This window comes from Manis javanica, chromosome 4 (assembly GCF_040802235.1).
Source record: "Manis javanica isolate MJ-LG chromosome 4, MJ_LKY, whole genome shotgun sequence".
NCBI lineage: Eukaryota > Metazoa > Chordata > Mammalia > Pholidota > Manidae > Manis > Manis javanica.
In genome coordinates this window covers 143250594-143273039 of record NC_133159.1, presented here as the reverse complement: position 1 = coordinate 143273039, position 22446 = coordinate 143250594, and the positions used below count along the sequence as shown (strand labels likewise).

The following is a 22446-nucleotide window of genomic DNA, read 5'->3' as shown; positions in this document are numbered from 1 at the left end:
GAGATAGATTTCCAATATCCTAACTCATTTTAGCATTTCAGAGCACATTCTGATAGCAAAAAAGGTGATAAACTAAATTTTGAAGTGGAATAACCTTAGGGGTTTTTAAGTAATAACACTTTTATGTACCATAAGAAGATATTTGCAAAACTTCTTGCAAGGTTTTACCAAAACCGATACCATATTGATTAAACAAACATTTTTAATGTAATAATAAATCAGTAAGGGAACTGAATCAGATTTAGGATAAAAATAACGTAGACCTCCAGGAAGATGTCAAAGCCAGATTCGTCACCTCAACCTAAGAGGAAAACATGAAAGTATCAGAAATTTAAGAGAATATTAAAGAAACACTTATATCTAATAAAACCAGTATCCAAATAGGCTAAAGCATAGCGTTGTAGAAAAACCACAACCGGAATCAGCTCAGAGAGAAGATTAAGGAATCACGCCCTGGTCAAAGCCAACACTTAAGCAATGGCAATACCAGGTCAGACTATACTTCACTCATCGTCCCATCACTGCATTGCGCCTCCCTATATTATCTAAGAAGCACCCAACATCCTATTTTCAGAACCAAGAAAACTTAGGTTTGCCTATGAAAAAAAAAAAGCTGCCTTTTAGGTAAATTTCAACATGGGCTTTCAATAAATATTTTATCTTTGATTATGCTTTGCTTTAAGCAAGTCTGCTGTACAAAAATGCAAACGAACAAGTTTTGTTTTGGGGGGACTTGTTTTGAAACAGAAGACTGAAGAAACATTTATAGTTCAAAAACATGTTTTTTAATGAGCCCAAACACCATGCACGATAAAATCTAGGGGATGTTTGTGAAGTGATTTAGTCTAGTTCTCAAGCAAAAGCTTTAGAAAAGATTTTCTACTACATTTCTTTATAAAGCAAACTCCAGTTCATTTAATATACAATTTGATTTACAGTTCTTCCAACAAAGATTAAAAGTATAGTCACAAAAATCTTATACTGGGAATCATCAATCTTAAAGAGTTCAAGACCAGGGAGGCTATGATTTGCCAAGGCCCCATATCAAAATTAACAGCAAAGCTGGAAAGAGAACTGAGTTCTGATTACTGGATTTACATTTTTCCACTATCAGCTAATTATACAGTTTAATTTCATCTCTCTCCAGGTCGTTGGGCCACATAAAGGAGGCAATGCAAAGCCTTGATAATCCATAACCTGGATAATCCATTTCTGAATGACAAAGCTGACTGACTGCATTTCATTTATTCTAAATGATACCTTCTGGTAGTATATTACTGCTGATAGTGAAAAGTACTGGGGTCACAATGTCACCCCTCCCCCCTTTCAGCAGGGTATTGTCAGTATCAGTAATTCTGGAGACAGCATATGCTTCCTTCAGCCATCTGTAAACATCAACAGATTGATACCTCATAGTTGAAAACCGACCTATGTTGGTCTGTGTTCACCATTCAGCAACCAAGCTCCATAAACACTGGGCAACAAAGTGCCTGCTTTACAGGGGCTATGCTTGAGACTTGTAACTCATCATCTCTACAGGTGAAGCACATACACGTTAAAAATGAGAAAAGAGAGGCTGAGGGAACTTAAATAACTTTGTCAAAAATATGGAACTTGTGAGCAGAGTGTTGTGTGTTCTAGTCATACATTTTCTAGTTCTCTCCTCTAGTTCTCTCCTCAGTACACCTGCTCTATCTGGAGTGTCTTCCCCACCCCTTTCAATCTGGAGAACACCTAATTAAAAGCTTACTCAAATAGTTAACCTTCTCTGTTAAGTGGTCCCTAACTCTCCCGGTCATCCTCTCCTCTGACTCCCACAGCACTTTCCCCCACCGTCAGGCGCCAACTATTCGCCTCCACCTCCTCGTATTCCCTACCGGACCCTGAGTTACTAAAGAACAAGGATTGCGTCTTACTGGCCTTTGTATCCATTACACTCAGAATAGGATGAGGCTGAATAAATGAGCTCTTAATTGAGTCAACACGCGACACTTCCTACTAAATCCTAAGCCCCTAGGTTATAAGAGCATCAGCACAATTTATAAAGTCAACTTACCTCCAACATTTCACTTAAGTAAGGCCTTCAACCCTCAGCTTCTACCACACGGCGCTCTGTACCGCGCCCTGAGCAGGACGACCAGAGCTCACACATAGGGAAGTCTTGAAAAACTAGTGATGAAGTCCAAACCCCACCAACCTCAGGGAAGACTGAGAGTAGCCGTCCTTGCGGGCAAATACGAATAAGGACAGAACCAGCGCTCAAATCAAAGACCGACGCCGGAGTCCGCAGTCCGCAGACCGCTTCACGAACTCCTGAAACTCCAACCCCCTAGACTCCGCGGAGGCTTGGCCCCGAGCAGGCGAGGGTCAGCCTACTCTCGGGTTCCCGGTCCCCGGACAAACTGGCGTCCTGCTTTCCCAGGCCACGGCCCCTCCCCCGAGCAGCCCAGCGGCGAATCTCCGCCGGAGTTGTCGTCGCGACACCTATTCCCGGGGCGGCCAGACGTCACGTGGGCAAGGGGCGAGGCTGATGCAGGAACAGCCAATCGGAGAGCACGGCGTACGTCAGCGATGGAGCCGGCAGGGTGCCGGAAGCGTCTGTTTCATCCCTCTTTCGCGTGGTGGGCTCCATCCTCAGTTAGGACAGTGGGTTTCCAGGCTTTGAGAAGTGCTCCTTCGCCCCTTTAGTCCACGCACTTGGACCTCGGCACGACTGTTATCCGTAGTGGTTTTGTCTGTGCCTTGTTTCTCAACTGGGGAAGGGCATCTGAGGCAGTTGTGCCCAGGGATTTTTGCGCTTGTGCCCATGCCTGCCTGAGGGCTGGAGTTGCAGGGCACTCTGATGAATGTGTCTCTCTCCGTCCAGAAAGGGCCCATTGGCAGGCCGGGCGCTTGGGCTCTTCCGAAATAAGCAAGAGGAGCCACAAGACAAGTGCAGCGAAATATCAAAGACGTGTCAAAGAAAGTAGGAAGGACTTCCTGGGAAAGGTGGCATTTGATCTGGGTCTTCAAAAATGGGTGGGATTTGAGAATTAGAAGCTTCTGGGAGAAGGAATAATTTAACTCCCGAATTAAATGAGAAAGCACTCGGGGAGGTTACCAAATTTAGGAAATATGGAAACAGTGTAGTGTTTCTCAGAATTCAGTGAGCTAAACACCAGGAGGAAAATTAACATAGATGTCGTCCAACAGCAAGAACAGCAAAAACCCTAAAATGCCCGGGGCACAACCCATCCATCCTTACTGAATTAGCTGTTCTGGGGCTGGATCCTAGGCTTGTATATTTTTATTTTTTAAAATTTTTTATTAAGGTATGATTGATATGCACTCTTACGAAGGTTTCACACGAAAAAACAATGTGGTTACCACCTTTACCCATATTATCAAATCCCCACCCATATCCCAATGCAGTCCCTGTCCATCAGTGCAGCAAGTTCAGGCTTGTATATTTTTAATAAATGCCCCAAGGATGATTCTGATTCATACCAAAGTTTGAGGACTGTCGTTAGTGTTAAAGAAAGGGGGTGGTAGGAAATCTGAAAGACAGGTCGAGACTTAAAGGATGGTGGCTTGCTGGCTACGTAATTTAGACTACTCTGGAGAAAGGGAGAAATTTGAAGGTTGGAGTCCAGGGAGATAAGTGATCAGAACTCTACTTCAGAAAATTCAGTATGCAACTCTGTTTTAAACAGAGGAAGGAAGGTAGAGTGAAAGCAGACTGCTGTTGTACTTCAAGGATAGAAGAGTTTGACCGTGCGGAGAATGGGCCCTTGCGTGCACTATTTCCTCTGCCTCTTTTCCCCTTCCTTCTCCCTTTCTCAGCCTAGTGGATTCTTACTTGCAGGTTCCAGCTGATACACCATCTCATTTATGAAATCTCATCTATTTTCACAAGCAGAGTTATTGTCACTCCTTAGAACACCTAGAGCACAGTGTTCACATGTTGCCAGCTCTCCAGAATGGCACTAGAGTGCAGTGGTCATGCATATGTATGTAGTGGACTATATTTGCAAGCACTGTAACCTGTCTGTTCCTATGTTTACCCATCTGTAAAATGGGAATAATAGCACCTACCTCCCAGAGCTGTTAAACAAATAGAATGAAAACAGTGCATAGTACATAGAGTGTTCAACTGATGTTATTACTATACGTGTCAGACTGCAACAAGTTGTTTAATACATGTTTTCCCTCTAGATTGTGAACAGGACATGTGTTTTATTCTGGCATGGAGGAATGATTGTAGGATTTTGGAATCAGGTGTTGAAATCACAGCTATGCTACTTACTAAATGTGTAACCTCGAGCTTTGCTTCCCTGAACTCAATTTCTTCATTTATAAAAATGCTGAAAATAATGCATGTCTTCAAGTTACTATGAGAAGAATTTGACATACCTCGTCCAAAAGTCACTAAATGGCAGTTTTTATTTGGACGAGTAGCCCCAGAGCATAGCATCATGTTCAGAACACAATTAATGCTTAGTAAATGATTATCAAATAAAAAGCTGACATTTTATGCCAGGCACCATGCTAAGCTCGTTAGGTACATCTCACTTCATTGTCACAAGAACTGTATGGAGAAGCCACTTTTATTATCTCCAGTTTACACAGAAGGAATCTGGAGCTCAGATTAATTTAACCAAGGTCTCAAACTAGGAAGTGCCAGGGTTAAGATTTCAGCACCCTATTTCAAGAAAATAGCTGATTAAATGAGAAAAAGTTAGGAGATTTACCCACCACAGTCAGGTAGTGGGAGGGTAGAACCAGCACTGTCGCTCTCAGTCATTCTGCTCTCTATAGTGTCTGAATCATCTCTATGAATGAATTAAGGATAAATGAAGGCTGGTATTTGGCATTTTGTGTCTAGTGGGCATGAAAGCTGTGCTGTGACTACCTTTGCTCATAAAGTGAAATGCTTAGTGCACAAACACATCTTAAATAATCTGGGGCTCTAGTTCTTAGCCTGTTGTCACAGCATGGCCAGATTACTTTCCCAAGACCTAGGAAAAAGCACCGTCCAAGCTACTGACTTCAGGATGCTTTGTTTCATGGACATTTGCTCTGTGGTATCAGAGCCAAGAGGTGAGATCCTCCCTGGCCTGATAACCTAACTATACATATTCAGGGGACTTAACTAAGGAACTTTGAAGGAAGAAGAGAAATTCTCTTTGCTCATCTTTAATATTATCCCTCCTCCCAATTTGGCCTCTCCTAGTGCACTGAAGAAGAATAAGATGGAAACAACAACCCAGTTCCTAGTTCTTCTGCCCAAATAATGTTCTTCGTACTGACTAGAAAGAAAAAGGAAGGTACTTAGGTTGATTTCTGATTTTGAACACTCTAAAGCAATCCAGAATCCCAACCTTGAAAGACAGTGGAAGGAGTAGGAACATTTTTGCTAGACAGACCTGGCTTCGAACCCCAGCTCTTCCACTTACTGGCCATGTCATCTCAGTTTTCATGTAGTTTGCCATGCTTCCAGCTTGGCCCCTTGGACCCAAAAGCTCATGTCCAGGAAATGATGGTCGTTTTTATCTTTCTAAAAATGAGGGATGTAAGAAGGATTTCAGTGTGAGAATAAGGCTGAGAATTAAGGTAGATGGTAGAACTAAAACGGAGACTGAATTTGGAAATGGAGTGAAAAAGGGTTAAGCCAGAAAATGAGAGCAGAGCTTTGGAGTATTATGTTTCCATGCTGATTACATGTATCCATTCTGCCCCCCATCCTGGGAACTCCATTTGGCCAAACAGATATAAGGATAATGCCAACAAAGCATAGGAACAGTAACTGCAGTTAATTTTAAAAACAAGGGATGCCCAGAGACCTCCTTAAGAATGTAATTTCATCATAAATAAATGGAAGTGGGAACACAGAGTGGTTTCGTGGTTTGATTCAGAGGGAGAGAAGTATATTCTTTTCCTGTGGTAGCTGAACAAATTACCACAAACTTGGTTACTTTAAAACAACAGAGATTGGGTTTAAGGCCCACCCAGATCATCCAGGATAATCTCATCTCAAAATCCTTACTTAATCACATTTGCAAAGACCCTTTTCCCTTATGAGTTAATATTTTCAAGTTAATAATAATAATAGTAAGATGATGATGATTATTACTGGTCGCCATTATTCAATATACCACAAGAAGCTTGATCCAGTTTAACTAGCCCCCCTAAATGAAATAACTGTCTCTCATCTGTTGTTTTTTTTGTCATTTAATTATAAAATCAATTGATGTCCATTATAGACCATTTAGAAAATATGATGTGTGGCAATAACACTCAGCCCTTTAGGGGTGGGAAGTTTAGCTTTGGCCCTTCACTTGAAAACCCCTGAATTTTCACACTACTACTTCATTCACTCCAAGAGGTCAGACCAGCCTGCTAGTCTGCCCTGTCATAGCTTTTCTTGAGTCCTTATCAGCCTTCCTCAGAGAGTTAATGTTTTGAATACTAGGGGAGTCTGGCAGAGTTCCTGCTACTCCCAGGCTGCTATCAAAGGGCAACAGGGTTTGTGACAGAAGACAAATATTCAGACCAAAGCCAGATGTGGAACTGAAACAGCAAGAGGAAAACCAAGACCATCAGGTAAGAAAAAGAAAACTCTTTTAAAATCTTACCCATCTCATCTTAGGTGCAGTTTATGTCTGAGGGCATGAAAGGCTTGGTTAAGATAGTAGCTCAGGAGAAACTTGTAAAAGAAAGTGAGTGAGAAATTTTGGGAAGTGTGGAGAGGATTATGTTATAGCTGTCATCAGCATCTAAGTAACATCCCTGAGACTTGGGAGTCATGAGAGTACAGGTCTACTAGTTCAAAAGCAATTAGATTTGTTCTGTGGGTCCCAGCAGATGGACATTGTAGGAAGACAAATTACAGATGAAAATAAGGAAACCATTGCTAATGGAGCTGTCAGAAAATAGAAGTAGCTATTTTGAGAGGTAGTGAGTTACTTGCTGCTGGAGTTGTTCAAGCAGTGGCTGGAAAACAGTTTGTTGGGAGTTGGGAATATTATAGAAAGGATTTAAGAATCAGATAGATGGTTGGAATGGAAGATCTTTAAAATCCCTTCCAACACTTCTGTGATTCTGTGATATGAATAGAATGTCATCAGAAATTTCTCTAATTTACATACATTTACATTTATCTATAGAAGGTTCTCACATGTGAAAAAACAACTTATCCATCCTCGGTTGTCTGGAGGAAGTGAGAAGGCAGCCAAGAGCAAATGAATGGCAGAGAAGAGCACGTGTCCTGCTTTCTTCCCTCTTGATGGTATATATGCTTGCGGGGTATAGACCCACATGGCCTCTGCTTTGCAAAGATCACACAGAAGGAATTGGTTCTCTTCTAGAGGAAGAATTTTGTCTTGGGGTTAGTAAATATTTGCATTTACCAAAAGCTAAGGAGGTAGTTTCTGAAACATTTGCTTAATTTGCTAATTTCAACTTAGGTGGCTGTTCTCTGGTTTGTGAAGCAAAAAGAGATTGACCACAGTTTATAAGCCCAAAGGCTCATGTTCTTTTCCAACTCTTAGAGGTTCCCACAGCACAGGGCAGAACTATTAGGAGGGGAGGAACACTCTGGCATCCCACTCTATCTAAAGAAATGTACTTTTAGAAGAATGTTTGAAGAACAAAAAATATTTCTGCATTTGATATCAATTGACCATTCTTTCAGGAGTAAAATAAAGTTTTTTAAAATGTATAAAATAGCACATAAACAACACTGAGTTTAATGTTTGTTTTTATAGTAAGATCTTGTACATTATATATACTCCAGAACTATACTCCTTTAGCTTTCTACTGTTTTCCTTTCTTTCTCCTTTGAATTTTAAATAAGAGCATCTTTTGACTTCAACTTCTACTCCTGGAAATTCTCTAATAACTTGCTTTGGCTCCTGTGCCAACCCATGCCCTTTACACCTGGGCTTATTGATGGAGCTTCCTCATTTTAAATGAAAAAGAAAAGGCAAAAATTTCAGTAACATAATTTTTCCATTATGCCAAAGCATTGAACATTCACCTTTGCTTATGTGTCTTCATGCTGGGAAGGCTATAGATCTTGGCAAAGTTGTTAGAAAGCAGTGATATCAGTTATTTCCAATGTTAAAAATGTACCTGCAATAATTTATAAACATTGTAATATCTGGAAAGTATTGTCATCTTTAGGATTCTTGTTAATGTAGAAGCATTTCTGTCCTGATAATTAATTGGAACCCCTTTCCATTATTGTTTGGAGCACAGAGGGGCTGCTGAGATGGAGAGTCTCAAGACTGATACAGAAATGCTCTACCCTGAGATAATTGTAGAAGTGGGCAGAGTAACTTTTGGAGAAGAGAACAGGAAGAAGATGACCAGCAGTTATTTGAAAAGAACTGAGAATTCTAAAATCATCCAAGCCGCATGTGCACTGTTAAATTCTGGAGGGGGTGTGATCAAAGCGGAGATCCACGACAAAACCTACAGCTACTGCTGCCATGGGCTGGGACTGGATCTGGAAACATCTTTTCAAAAGCTCCTTCCTTCGGGTTCACAGAGATACCTTGACTACATGCAGCAGGGGCACGATCTCCTGATATTTGTGAAGGCATGGAGCCCAGACGTTTTCAGCTTCCCCCTAAAGATTTGTAGCTTGCGCTCCAATTTATATCAGAGAGCTGTGACTTCCACTATCAACCTGGGTGCCAGCAGTGCCCTGGAGCTTCTCAGAGAGAAGCAGTTTAGAGCCCAAAGAGGGAGATCGAGGGTGAAAGGGACACATCCTCAGAAAGTTCTTGACAGACACATTCAGGAAGAGGAAGATATGAGGATGTCTGCCTCAGAAATATTTAAAAAGGACAGACTCATGTATAGGGAGAAACTCAACTTTACTGAGTCCACACATGTTGAGTTTAAAAGGTTTACCACCAGAAAGATCGTCCCTCGGATTAGGGAAATGCTGCCTCACTATGTTTCTGCATTTGCCAACACCCAAGGGGGATACTTAATTATTGGGGTGGATGACAAGAGCAAAGAAGTGTTTGGATGTAAGACAGAAAAAGTGAACCCTGACTTATTTAAAAAAGAAATAGAAAACTGCATAGAAAAACTGCCTACATTCCACTTCTGCTGTGAGAAGCCAAAGGTGAATTTCACTACCAAAATCTTGAACGTGTACCAAAAAGATGTCCTGTATGGTTATGTCTGTGCGGTTCAAGTGGAGCCCTTTTGCTGCGTGGTATTCTCAGAAGCCCCGGATTCCTGGATCATGAGGGACAATTGTGTCACAAGGCTGACAGCAGAGCACTGGGTGGCCATGATGCTGGATGCACAGTCAGGTAAAGCCGAAGGGAAGGCATTATCCAGTTACCAGGGAGGAACCCCCTTCTCTGCCGTCTGTGGGTATTTGGTCAGATAATCCAGTTAAAGAACAGAAAGCCATTTTTGCTTACAAATATTCTTTTTCTAATAGCTTTACTTCCAAATACTCAAAATGTGAACTCTTTGAGATCAAGAAATGCTTGGGTTCTAGTCCGTTTTTAAGGAAGTTTTAATATCCATCAGCCGTGAATTAGTGTATGTTCCCTTTTACGCACTGTGAAAACCTGTTGAAAAAATTTTGCAGGATGATGTTCCTCATCAAAAAGTTCATCAAAAAGTTACACGCTAAAGATGATATTTTAGGGAAACACTACTAAGATTGAGTCCACTAATTCTTTCAAGGGAAGTTTATTGACAAATCCGAACTGTTTCAGTTAACATTAGGAGCTAATACCTTCAACTACTGGGTGTGGGGAGCCACCAAGTGGGTGACAATTAAAGAGAAAGGAGATTCTGGGCAGGGAAAAGTGGTGGGGCGGAGGCAGGAGAAGACTTTGTGTTTTCACTTCCCTTAGAATTTTGCTCAGAATCACCTCTGGCGATTTCTGATCAATCCATGAAGGACTAAGAGGCTGAAGGAATCTTACCAGTTTTCCCTCATGGTCATTACGTTTCAAACTGGAGAAAAGAAGCTTGTATCAAGACTTTAGTGATTTTATTGCATCATTCTTTCCTTGTCCTAAATTTGTTTGGGTTTATTTTTCTCTCTCTCACACACATACACACACACACACACACACACACACACACACACACACACCCCAAACTAGAGATCCTGCCACTTTCTATCCTATCTAAATTGTTGGATGGGAATTTAAGACAATCATAACCATATGAAAAGAATACTGTGCTTAACTTTTTCTGATCCCCCAGCAGAAAGCCTTTTCCTCTTAGAGATGACTTGAAATGAGAATATTAGAGTTGGAAGGAAATTTAGGGATCATCGCCTCACCATTGTATGAGAGAGAGGTGGAATGACTTGTCCCAGATGAGTCACACAGTGACTTAGAGATGCATGAACCTGCAGGAGTCCCCACACTTCTTTTCCTAACATGTCAACTGTTTGAGGCCTGGAAACTGTTCGAGTGGCTCAGGCACCATGCACATCACATAACAGGAGGAAGTTAAAAAAATAAAGTTATTTTACTTTTTCTTTTCATTTGAAAGAACTTTCCATGTATTTGTTTAGCAACTTCCAGTTTGAACGCAGAATACAGCTTTCACCTGACTGCATCAGCTTCCTCTGCACCAAGAAGCTCACCATATCCTATAAAAGTCCTGGGATTTAAGAGGGCTCTACAACAACGTTTGTTTCCAGGTATTCCTTCATGATTGCACCTGAAGAGACTATTTGTTTTCTAAAATTAAGTTGGGAGGAGTTGGTAGCAATTAGTCCACGCCTTTCTCTATAGAGGAAGTCACATGTCGGACTTAGCAGAGAAAATGATCCTGACTCTTGTTTCCTTGTCATCATATCCGCACTACATTTTTGTCTGCTTTGGGACTTCCAGTCACATACAGCTTTTGTTCTCCAAATCTGAGACATTTTAGGAGTTCTCCTAAATTCCTTAGGTCTATACCACAAGAGAACTGCCCCCTAGCTTTCTGATGCAGAAGGAGGTGAGCCACGGAGTCACCTGGACTCTTCATAAAGTGCTTTCTCAACCCTGGCACATTTGGGTCAGATCATTCTTTGTTGAGGGCGGCTGCCTGTGAATTGTTGGACGTTTAGCAGCATTCCTGGCCTCTGTCCACTAGATGTCAGTTGCACTTTTCCAGCTATGACAATCAAAAAATTCCAGACTTGGCCAAATGTCCCCTGGAGAACAAAATTGCCACAGGTTAAGAATCACTGTTCTATAGGAAAGTTCTTAGTTTCTCAAAAGTATCAGGCTCACACACACACACACACACACACCTTTAGCAGGAAGAAATACCTTCCTAGCAGCAGTGGACCGTTTGGGGTTGAGCAGAGGGTGCTAGCAGGCTGTTCTGTGAAGACCCCTCCCTGTGGTCTTCACCTGTTTGAAAACTGCCAGAAATGTGAAATGCATAACTTTGGCCTGTGAAGAGTGGTTGCTTTTTTTTGTAGAAAAGGAACCTCATAGTTTCATGGCTAGGCTCATCTCTTTCTATGATGTTGCAGGAATACTTTCGATATGCTTTTGTAAATTTTAGTAACTAATGTCTATTTCTTACATTTTCAGTGATACAAGAAGAGATACCATTTAAACCAGAATCCCTCTGTAAGAAGCTATTCTCAGATCATACAGGACTGAAGGAATTAATGAAGACACAGATATTTCCATGTTCTCAGGGGATTGTGATATTTTCTAGAAGCTGGGCTAGTGATGTTGGCTTAAGAAAAGAACAGAATATCTTGTGTGATGCTCTCCTAATAGGGGTTAACAGTCCCCTGGTACTCTATACTGTCTTAATAGACTCTGGTTGGATCGGAGGGCTTGAATATGCCCGAGACACTGCTCATCAGTTAAAACAGAAACTGGGAACTGTTGGTGGTTACACAGGGAAAGTGTGTGTTATTCCGAGACTGTTGCACCTGCCCAGTGCACAGTGTAGACCTGGAGAGATCCCTGTGCACTACCCCGAATCCTACAGGCTTGCCAATGAGGATGAAATGGAAGACTTGTTGCAGGCCCTTATCGTGGTCTCTCTGTGCTCTAGATCTCTTCTGAGTGACCGGTTGGGCTGTGAGTTTTTCAACTTGCTCATAGCGGAACAGTGTGAATTGCTCTCAGAGAGCCTTCACGAGACACGAGAATTGTTCATCCACTGCTTTCCAGGAACCAGGAAGACAGCCATAGCCATTAAAATCATGGAGAAGATTAAGAATTTGTTTCACTGCAAATCAAAAGAGATCCTCTATGTTTGTGAAAGTGACTCCTTAAGGGATTATGTGACGTAAGAGTTTCACTAATTAACACAATAAATGTATTTAGTCAGTCTTTTCCATAGTATCACAAAAGTAATTTGTGTTTTTTGTTTAAGGTTTTGCTGCATAAATGCAAGAGCCTCAACTACATACACATTTCCATGTGATTAGGTAGTTGAGCTACAAAGGGGTCCTGTGGAATGTTCAGGCTTAACCCTCTCATTACAAATTTGCCAAACATGCCTAACTTTAAATTTACATAACTAGAAACATTTTTTTTCCCACAATATGTGGTCTTAAATTTAGGAAAGGTAGAAATAAATCTACCTTGCTTTAAACATACTTTTTACTTGATATTTAATGCTTTAAAGTCATGGGGTATTTTAGTTAATTAGACATTATACCTAACAGAAACTTGAATTTAATACCATTTGATTTTGTTTATAAATAATTTCATTTGTTTGACTTGTTCTCAATCAATAATTTCAGGAAAGTATGCAGATTTGCTTCTGAAATTGTATACAAAACTATGCAATTTTATAATTCTAGGTTGTTACACAATCTAGAAAATGAGGGCAAATTCATTTTAATTTTTGGTTTGGTTTACTTAATTATTTAACAAATCTTTTTGAGCAACATTTATGTGCTAGGTACTGTATACATTTAGTGTTAAAGGCAGAAAGCATATTGCAAACCTGGCCATAAAGCTGAATAAAGGAGACAAAGAAAAACTAAGCAACCTCAATGTCATGTAATAAGTATGATGATAAAGAAACGCTTTTCTTAACTTAGGCTGGAGGTTGGTCAGCAAACACTTCCCAGTGAAGGAGATCCTTAGGCATGCTCTTAACAAGTCAGTAGAAGTAGGTAAAATGAAGGATTTTTAGGCAAAGGGCACAGTAAGTGGACAGGTATGGAGACACCAGAGAATCAGAACAGCAGGTCTGAATGGAGCAGGGAGCGATGTGGGTATGTGGCAAGTGATAAAGTTGGAAAGGAGGCAGATGCCAATTATGGAGCATCTTGTAACTGTGCTAAGGGCTACGTTCTTTACTATGCTTTATAGGTAAGCTTTAAAACATCCTAGTCAAAAGGTAAATTCAATTCAGCAAGTATTTATTGAAGCCCTAATGTGAGGGAGATACAGAGAAGGCTAAGAATCAGTGCTTTTCTTCAAGAAGTCTATAATGTTCAAGCTGGAAGAGAAAAACTTGACTAGTTATGATTCAAGACATAGGAACTTCACATGTAAAATCAGGAAATCTGTAGTAATGACTGATATTATTTGGATCCAAATTAGAGGAGGCAAGAAATAGCCAAGTTGTTGTTATTTATAAAAGCAAAATACAAACACACACACACACATATTATGCTCTCACTCATGCACATGTTTTTTTAAACTAACTTGGTTATTTCTTGCCTCCTCTCATTTATTCCTCCTCCTCTGATATGCTAAAACATACCATTAAGGGATACTGAACTAAGTAAGCAGACTAGTAGCTCCTGAGAGACCTAGCCTGTAGATTTGTTACCTTACTTGACAAGCCATGGAACTCAGCAACCTCTTGATGTTTTCCTTACCAAAATCTAAAGATGCTTCCGGTTTTGTACCACAAGTAAGTGGGGGAAATGGGATTTGCTTTAGAGGAATTTGTATTAGCCTATACCTCTTTTGCATATAAAGACTGTGATATGCCTCTAGATGACTGTTCTCTAGCTCTAACTAGGACAGCAAGTAAAGAAACAGTATTAACAAGTGTACATTAGTTTAGAGATTTCCTTTAGATGTAAGGAGCTTGTCTTCAGGGACTGTCAAGCAGCAGAAATAGATTATGAATAGAAATAATAAAATCTCCTACCTGGGTTCGTTTAAAAAGTCTCACATGCTGATTTAACTAGATAACCCCACAGAATGGGGTTTACAACTATGTGTTCTGTCTGTCAGGTATCTTGTAAGTAGAGCAGTTGTGTAGTATTTAGGACATTACTGATCAATGAATCAGCCTCTGTATAAGAACTGCCTCTGATTTCAATCCAGAGAGTAATGAATTCACAGTATTCCCTTTGTTTATATGCCTGAGATCCCACTCTCCCTTTTGTCCTTGCAGTCAACAAACCACCTGCCTGGTTGTGACCCAGAAAACCTTCATGCAAGGGGAGTTCCTACGGATTAAACACATAGTAATGGATGAGACTGAGAATTTCTGCAGTTCATATGGAGACTGGTACATGAAGGCTCAGAGCATCACCCATCCAAAGGTGAGGGGGAGTAGAAGTGAAAACCTTCACCACGGGATCCTCTGGATTTTTCTGGATCCTTTCCAAATCCATCATGCAGATATCACTGGCCTTCCCCCTCCATCTGCTCAGTTTCCTCGAAAAATAATCACCAGCGAGATCCACTGTGCTTTGGAAATAGCAATGGTCATGAAAGAAGAAATGAAGAGAATCAAAGAGGATCCTCCCTCCAGCATGTCTCCAGACACATTGGCATTGTTCAGGGAAGCTGCCTACGAGGAAGCAATGTGTGCCCAGGCTCTGCCCGGGGTGTATGAGACAGAGACTAACCTGACTACAGAACAAATAGTGAAACATGTGGCAGAAAGATGTCACAACCTGTTCCAATGTGGCTATCTGCCCAAAGACATCGCAATTCTGTGCAGGCAAGGGGAAGACAGAGGACGCTATGAGCTTGCACTGCTAAAAGCAATGGAATTTCAGACCCATGGAGCAACAAAGATTACGTTCAGCCAGGCCTCTGGTGTTTCAGGCAGTCATATCATCTTAGACAGCATTCAGCAATTTTCAGGCCTGGAGAGGAATATTGTGTTTGGGCTTAGTCCAGAAAGTGCCTTGTCAGAGGAAGTTCATAGGCTCTGCTTTGCCTCAAGAGCCATTAAACACCTTTACCTGCTTTATGAAAAGAGAGCAGCTTTCTGAAAATGATTTCAAACAGTACAGGTAGCCAGGAAGAGCAGAGTTCCTTCTCCCAGGCAGGTGGCAGCTGCTGCTTCTCATGTCTCAAATGTCAAATGTCTCTTGAGACTGACCCTCCACTGTTTGCACTGTCACCGTCCTTTCTCCAATCCACTTCACCTCCACCCTGTACATTGTTCCCCTGCCACTAGTTTTCCTAGTCCAGTCCATCTTTCACCTTGTCAACCACAGAGGTTCTCCTCAGAGAACTGATTTTGTGACATCCCCTGTTCAGTGAGTCCCTGCAGTCTTCAGACCAAACCAATTTTCAAGGCTTTCTTTAACTATCCTGACTTACTCTCCTAATGCATCGTTTATTATATCTCCATCTCCCAATGTTTCTAATGCATCCCAGCCTTGCTACCCTACTTTGGAGGGTGGAAGGTAGGGTCCTTCCAGGCTACTTACTTTGACTAGGTGTTTCAAGGGCAGCACCTTGTTGGCATGTCCTACTGGCTACAGGCCTCAAGCTGTACAGGCTCAGAACTGATTTCCTCTTTGCACCTAGTCTGGATGAGTCTCATAGGGATGGCTTTATGCTAACTAACCATATAAAAAACAGCACATGAACGAAAATGCCACTCTGTCAATTTATACTGAGGATTGTAGTAATAAGTGGGCCAGCTGCTTTTGCTAATCTGTACACTAAATAATAACATACAAAGCCAAATTATGTAGGCATTGCTTTGCAGCAAGGGGAACTAGTAATCTGATTAAAATGTGTGGAAACTTCAGACTATGTTAGGCTATTGCAATCATCTCTAAAGGAGAGATATTTCCATCATGAGGACTAGACAGGTCAGGTTTACAAAAGAAAGCAAATGTAGCATGCTAAGAGTGACTGGTTGTTCCATATTATTTGCTTCGGATGGAATATTTTCTCTCTTCTAGTTCCTAAAGTTTCTGGGTTGACAACCCAAATTTGCCCTCATTCCTCCCACCACATGCATTTTCTGCTTAAATCAATTCCCTATATTTTAATAAATTAATCTAGGTTGGAAATGGCTTATACTCTGCATCTGGCCTGGTAAGTGGATGCGCCTTTGCACACCCTTGATTTCTTGTATTATGATTTGGAGTTAATTTTACAATCCAACTTGGAGTTCATGGGGAGCCTAGATGGCAACTCTACCACCTCTGCCACCAGCACCCATTCCTGATTCCCGGTTGGCCCTGTGCCATTTTCTCAACCTTCAAACCCTTTTCTGCTCCCTCTACCTGTTGAAATCCTTACCTGTCAGTCAACTCCTTGTTCAAGTACCCACCTCCTCAATTAAACTTCCACTGTTCCCCTAAATTAAACTTGGTCTCTCCTTTTTTGCAGACACTCTATGGCCTGAAAACTGTTTTCTGTTGATAGCACCAAACTCATTTTAAATTGTGCTAGAGAAGTACTTGTTGGAATAGCAGAGTCCATGTTCTACCTTCCTATCGTGTCTTCTTTCCAATGCATGTGAACTAGAAATCCAGTCAAAGCTCCCTTTCTCTAGTCAGCTCCTGAAAGACCTAAGCTCGTCCTGTGCTGTTCAATGCAATCTTGCTTTCTTTTTTCTGTAAGGATTTTCTAATTATTTTGGAAATGTTCCAATTTCCAGACTCTTTTTAACTTCAAGAAAGGTTTAAGATGACTTTATTGATGCTGGAGAGGCATGAATCCAGGAGGAAGTGTGGAAACATTCTTTTGGCTATAATTTCAGATAAAGCCTATCAGCTTTCCAAGGGGTGGGAGAGCAGGCAGTGCTTGGAAAAGCACTCTTAGCTGCCTTTCTGAATTGCTCAGCCACCAGAAGGGCCAGTCTGAACCCAGTAGCCAGCTCTCCTGGCCATGCATTGAATAGAACCTCTCCCCTGCTTCTTGGTTCTCCAATAACTTGACATTTCTTCCTTTTTACCTTTCCTTGGGGATCTTGGAGGCACTTTTGGGTGGGAGCAAATGAAGCTGTGTAATTAATTTGTTTTTGATGAAGCAAAAGATACCAGTGTGTTAACATTTGGATAAGAGGAGATGTGTGAATTCTCTAAAAATAATTTAAAGAGTCAAAAGTAGAGGGTGATTGGAGGAATGGAGAGAACAGGGAACTGTTATATTTTAGTCTTAATCCTTAGTACCTACCTTTTAAAAATACATACATGCATTACATAATTTTTGGTAAAATAATTGATTTTAAAAAGAACTAATTGTTTTAAATACTGAATTTGAGAGCTTTGCCAGTTCTTAGTCTAGTCAAAGAACTCAGTCAGACTGAAAGTAGAAGGCCTAACCTAGTAGTTCTCAACCCTGGCTGTCCAGGGGGGAGCCTTAAAGTATACCAGTGATCAGGCCAGATACCAGGCCAGTTAAATCAGCATCAGCATCTCTGAACGTGGGTTTGTCTTAACTTAAACATTGTCTAGATGATTCTTTTTATATGCCAGGAGGGTTGAGAACCACTGAGACTTTCTAGTCTGTTCTCTCTTTCCTCAAACAGCCATGTACACATTGCTCTTCCCATAAGACCATAAGCTCCTTGTGAGTAAGGATGGTCACTTATACATCTTAATTTCCCCAAAAACAACTAGTGCAGTACCTCAAACATGGCAGGTGCTCAGGAATTATTTGTTGAATGGACTTGCTGCTTTCAGAAAATCAGGATCTGCTAGGGACAATGCCTCTGTTCAATGAAAGGAGTATCTAATTTTGGAGACTTCAAAGAGGTCAGTGTGGAGAATAATCAACACTGCAATAATGAAGAATAAGAGAATAAAGGAATTTAAACTATTTTTAGGCAACAGGTAAAGTTAAAAGTCCATGTTGTTGGATGTTCATTAGATTTGAGTTTGAGATTTGGAATGGGTGGGGACTGAATAATTGCCTAACCTGGATATACTTAGAATTCTAAATTTTCCTATACAACCTTCATATAAAGGATAAAAGAGTCAGTTTGATGAAATACCTTGTCTGCTGTGAGAGTCTTCTAAAACTCACTTTTAAAAAGAAGAGTAATATAAATCTGTTGTGCAAATTTGAGAAATGGAGAAAGGCAAAATAAAGGGTTCTTATCATCTTGTTATGTAGGCATATTTATTCATTTTTATTTCCATTTTTAGTTGATATGCAAAAATATTGTGTTATGATGAAGTTGCAGAGTCAACTTTATATCCCATGCACATGTTTTCTTTTTAACCTTTTTGCGAGGCATTGTTGTAGAATGTATTCTTTTTCCAATAATTCACCACTCCCTATACCTATACCCTTTGTAGTTCCTAACATTAGATCTGTAGTATATTTGCCTACCCCTTTGAAGAGGGCTTGACCATGTGACTTTATTTGGCCAATAAAATGTTAGTAGTTGTGATACACTCAGAGGTTTTACACATTTCAGCATTAGGACTGCTCTCTTGGGCTTCTACTACTGCCATGCGAGGACTATGCCTTGGGCAGCTCACCAGTCACTGAGGAATGAGAGATGGGAAGCAGGCTTGAACTTGGCTCATGGCCTGGAGCCAAGTTCAACTGATCCCAACTGGACTGCCAAAAACTCAGCTGACCTGCAAATGCATGAGAGATTAATGCTTATTATTGCATGACTGAGATTTCAAGGTTGTTTTGCAGCAGCAGCTGACTAGTGCATGCATTTTCCTGTGTTGTAGCATAGTCTTCAAAATTGCCATTTTTAATGGTACACAATAAACCAACAGATTATACAGAATTTCAATTTTTTAATTATCCTCCTATTAATTTAGGTCACTAGCAATTTTACACTATTAAAATTAAGCCAGTCATATACTCAGACCTTATGTTTCTTTGGAATATTTGTAAGTCACCAGGGATGAGATTATTGGATCTCAAAGGTGGTCTAGGTAAAAGATTCCCGTTATTCATATTGGTTCTGATTGGCAGTGCATAGGAAAACCCCAATCACTGTACCTGACAACATACAGACTTGTTGCCCTAAATAAGAGAACAAAATGCTGGCATCATGTTCTGATGAGAAAACAGTCACTGGTATCTCAGAAGCAGGTGGGTATGCTGTGTTATCTGTACAGAGAGTAAAGCCAAGGCTCATCACCCTGACACAGAAGCTAAGAGGGAGAGCTTAACTTGCAGGATTACAGATGGGAACATAAGTTATGCAACCTTAACATAATATAGAAAAAACAAACAAACCCCAAAACCTTTGGTGACTTGAAACCGGCTGGATGACCTCAAGCAAGTTAATTCTCTCCTTTAATACTCAGCTTTCTTACCTTAAAATAGAGATAAACGTACTATCTATAAGATAAAGTTGAGGGTTGAAGTAAAACCTGGCATGTAGAATGCTTTCAATAAATTTGGTCTCTAATTAGCTTTAATTTACAGTTGAGGAAGCTGTGGCCTAAAGGGAAATAAATACCTTGCCCAAGATCGCAGACCTAGTTAAGTTCTGAATCCATGTCTGCCTGACTCCAATGTCTATTTCTGGGCCCTATGCTCTTCTGCCTGCCTGGGCATCAAAGTTAAAAGCATGGGTTTCCATGTTGATAGTAATATATTTGATCTGATATTGAGACTAGGGTTGGGTACACTAGGATATTTGTGATATTAAGCAACATGGTTATTCTTAGCTTCTAAATTTTCTGTACAAAATCAACATAGTAACTAAAATGACTTACAAAACAGAAATGTTAGGGAGAAGTGTTTTCTACACTAAGAAATTTTAAAAACATACCTTTCATTTTTAGGTCTATGTAGTAACATTAGAGAAAGATTAAAAAACAGAACAAAAGTAAACTCATCCCCATTCTTGCCGCAGGATCACACAGTCGTTTTCATTTTTGCTTACTCATTGCCAGTGTTAGTCCGTCGGCAGAGATATTTTAGCAGAGCTGTAATCATAGTGTACATTCCATTTTGTATCCTGTTTGGGTTGGTTGTTCTGGAGGCCCCTTCCCACTCTGCAGTTTCCCACACTGTACGCGAGACATTTTCCACGTGGCAGCCCGGGGAGGGGTCACTCTTCGCAGCAAAGCCTCTTGTGTTAGTTACACGTGGTTTCTTGGCCCAGCCACCTGAACTTACACCTAGAGAGGAAGACGGTGATGGGCAAGTAAAAGATGCAAAGCTCTTCACTAACTCCATAAAATATGAAGAGCAAGTGGAGTGCAGACATCTCAGAGAACTCCGCAACAGAGCAGCGCTATTAGGAAGGGAGCATTCCCCTTCCCTCATACCCACAGGCCACCGTGAGAAGCTGTGCCCTCCCCCGAAGAGTGGCAGTTGCCAGCCACACAACTCAGAGGTCTGTAAAACAAACCTCTGCTCATCCAAAGGTACCTAAACAGTGTTTTCAAATTTGCCTGGTAAGGATCACCTGGTGTGATTGTTAAAATTCCAGATTTCCTGGGCCCCTCTCAGTTGCAGGGCAAGTGCCTGAGACTGTAATATGGAGATCATTTGGGAAACCTTGTACTGAATGTTGAAAGGGGTGGGGCACACTGGGTTACAGGAAGAACGCCCACCCACTACTTAGAGTGCTCCCCAGGAATGGCCAGGGAGCTTCCCTTGGACTGAACTTTGAGGCACCCATGTTCTTATGTGGATTGGGAGTCAGATGTGACAAGTTTCAAATAAGGTCTCAAGCACCCAAATGTAATTTGAGCAGCTGAACTGATGTAAAACGGAAACAACAATGTTATATCCCTCATATAGTTGTGGTAAGATTCAATGCTTTGCTTCATGTGCTTGGCACAAACTGAAGTGCTAACAGACAGTGGCTATGAAACCACTGCTAAGTTCTTGGTGCCTGGCATATGGTCAAACACTCAGTGATTGGGAGAAGTTACTTTATCAACATTGGCACTTGGTCTTTCTGAAATTTAGTTTCTTCCTAGGGATATCTGAGGTACTATGAAATGCCTAGCACAGGTTTGGCAACACTAAATGCTCTGTGAATGGCAGCTATTAAGATATCCCCTGGACCCTGATGGGTTTTTCTTACTGGATGCTTTTCAAGTATGATTATTTTTTAAATGCTGTATGTCTGGGATAATTTGTAGGTTATATTACTTGCCTGTAATCATATAATTACCTGTTCTGTTTTCACATGTAGGCAACGTCATGAAGTGATAACACTGGCCATATTGGAACTAGATTTGGTACAAAGTGGATTTGTGTGGCAGTCTGTACTACTAGTAATTTCTATGACAATCCACTATCAGTAATGAGCCAAGAGACTGTGACAATAGGAAATAGGAAATGAGCGTCCAGTAGTTCCCGAATCTGGCTGACCATAGAATCACCTGGGGATCTGAAAAATAAAGATTCATTGTTTGATTCCATATGTCTGGGAGGAGCCCTAGAATCTGCAAATTAAAAAATGTATGCTGTGAAGTTTCTGATGAGCAGCCAAAATTGGGAACTAATTATGGCTCATAACAGCTCAAACTCAATTCCCTGTAGTGCACAACACCTTTTCTGAGAGTTAAAAATAATTTCTAAGTCAACGCTGCAGTGTTCTTGAAATCTGTAAGGATGGGAATGAAAGAGAGGGAGAGAGAAACTAAACAGGAACTCAAGGTAACTGCCTTGTGTGGGCTGTGGAGGGAGGTTGTAGATCAAAGTGGTAAGCAGAAAAAAACTTAATCAGAACAATACCAAACAGCATTAGCAGCCAGATCCGTTATGGGAAATCCAGCAGAAGTTTCAACCCAGTTTCAACTACAATTGTCAGGGTTATAGAGGCTATAAAAAAACCTGAGATGAGGGCAAGTACCTCAACATAATAAAGGCCATATATGATGAACCCACAGAGCCAACATTATACTTAACAGTGAGACCCATAGACCAATGGAACAGAATAGAGGGCCCAGATATAAACCTGAGCATATATGGTCAATTAATATATGATAAAGGAGCCATGGGTATACAATGCGGAAATGACAGCCTCTTCAACAACTGGTGTTGCTACATGCAAGAGAATGAAACTGGATTATTGTCTAACCCATACACAAAAATAAACTCGAGAAAAAAAAAAGTAAACTCAAAATAGATCAAAGACCTGACTGTAAGTCATGAAACCATAAAACCAAGAAAACATAGGCAAACATCTATTGAATGTAAACATGAGCAACTTTTTCCTGAATGCATCTCCTCAGGCAAGGGAAACCAAATAAAAAATAAATAGGACTACATCAAGCTATAAAGCTTCTGTACAGCAAAGGACACCAACAGAACAAAAAGCCATCCTACAATGTGGGAAAATATA

At 40.8% G+C, this 22446-nt stretch overlaps 1 protein-coding gene, 1 long non-coding RNA gene and 1 other non-coding gene across 3 annotated transcripts; 1 reads left to right on the top strand and 2 right to left on the bottom strand.

Annotated features, from left to right (window-relative positions):
• Window positions 1-184: 184 nt before the first annotated feature.
• LOC108407722 (uncharacterized) lies at window positions 185-2504 on the bottom strand. Its single transcript, XR_001855794.3, has 2 exons — window positions 2057-2504; window positions 185-301 (listed from the first exon to the last, which is right to left on the bottom strand). It is a non-coding gene; the product is annotated as an uncharacterized lncRNA (long non-coding RNA).
• LOC118970549 (Z30 small nucleolar RNA) lies at window positions 423-519 on the bottom strand. The gene has a single exon (XR_005058608.1). It is a non-coding gene; the product is annotated as a Z30 small nucleolar RNA (small nucleolar RNA).
• A 5745-nt stretch (window positions 2505-8249) lies between the features above and the next one.
• Window positions 8250-16344, top strand: SLFN14 (schlafen family member 14). Its single transcript, XM_037008445.2, has 4 exons — window positions 8250-9311; window positions 10544-10672; window positions 11562-12276; window positions 14356-16344. The coding sequence occupies exons 1-4, from the start codon at window positions 8252-8254 to the stop codon at window positions 15185-15187; spliced, it is 2736 nt and encodes a 911-aa protein (XP_036864340.2). The 5' UTR covers window positions 8250-8251; the 3' UTR covers window positions 15188-16344.
• The last annotated feature ends 6102 nt before the right edge of the window (window positions 16345-22446 follow it).

What these genes read in the sequence shown, in the direction of transcription:
- SLFN14 (XM_037008445.2), top strand. Translation starts at nt 8,252, where the DNA reads ATGGAGAGTCTCAAGACTGATACAGAAATGCTCTACCCTGAGATAATT. An exon ending in GATGCTGGATGCACAGTCAG is followed by an intron (nt 9,312 to 10,543) that starts GTAAAGCCGAAG and finishes GTATTTGTTTAG; the next exon opens with CAACTTCCAGTTTGAACGCA. An exon ending in ACAACAACGTTTGTTTCCAG is followed by an intron (nt 10,673 to 11,561) that starts GTATTCCTTCAT and finishes TTACATTTTCAG; the next exon opens with TGATACAAGAAGAGATACCA.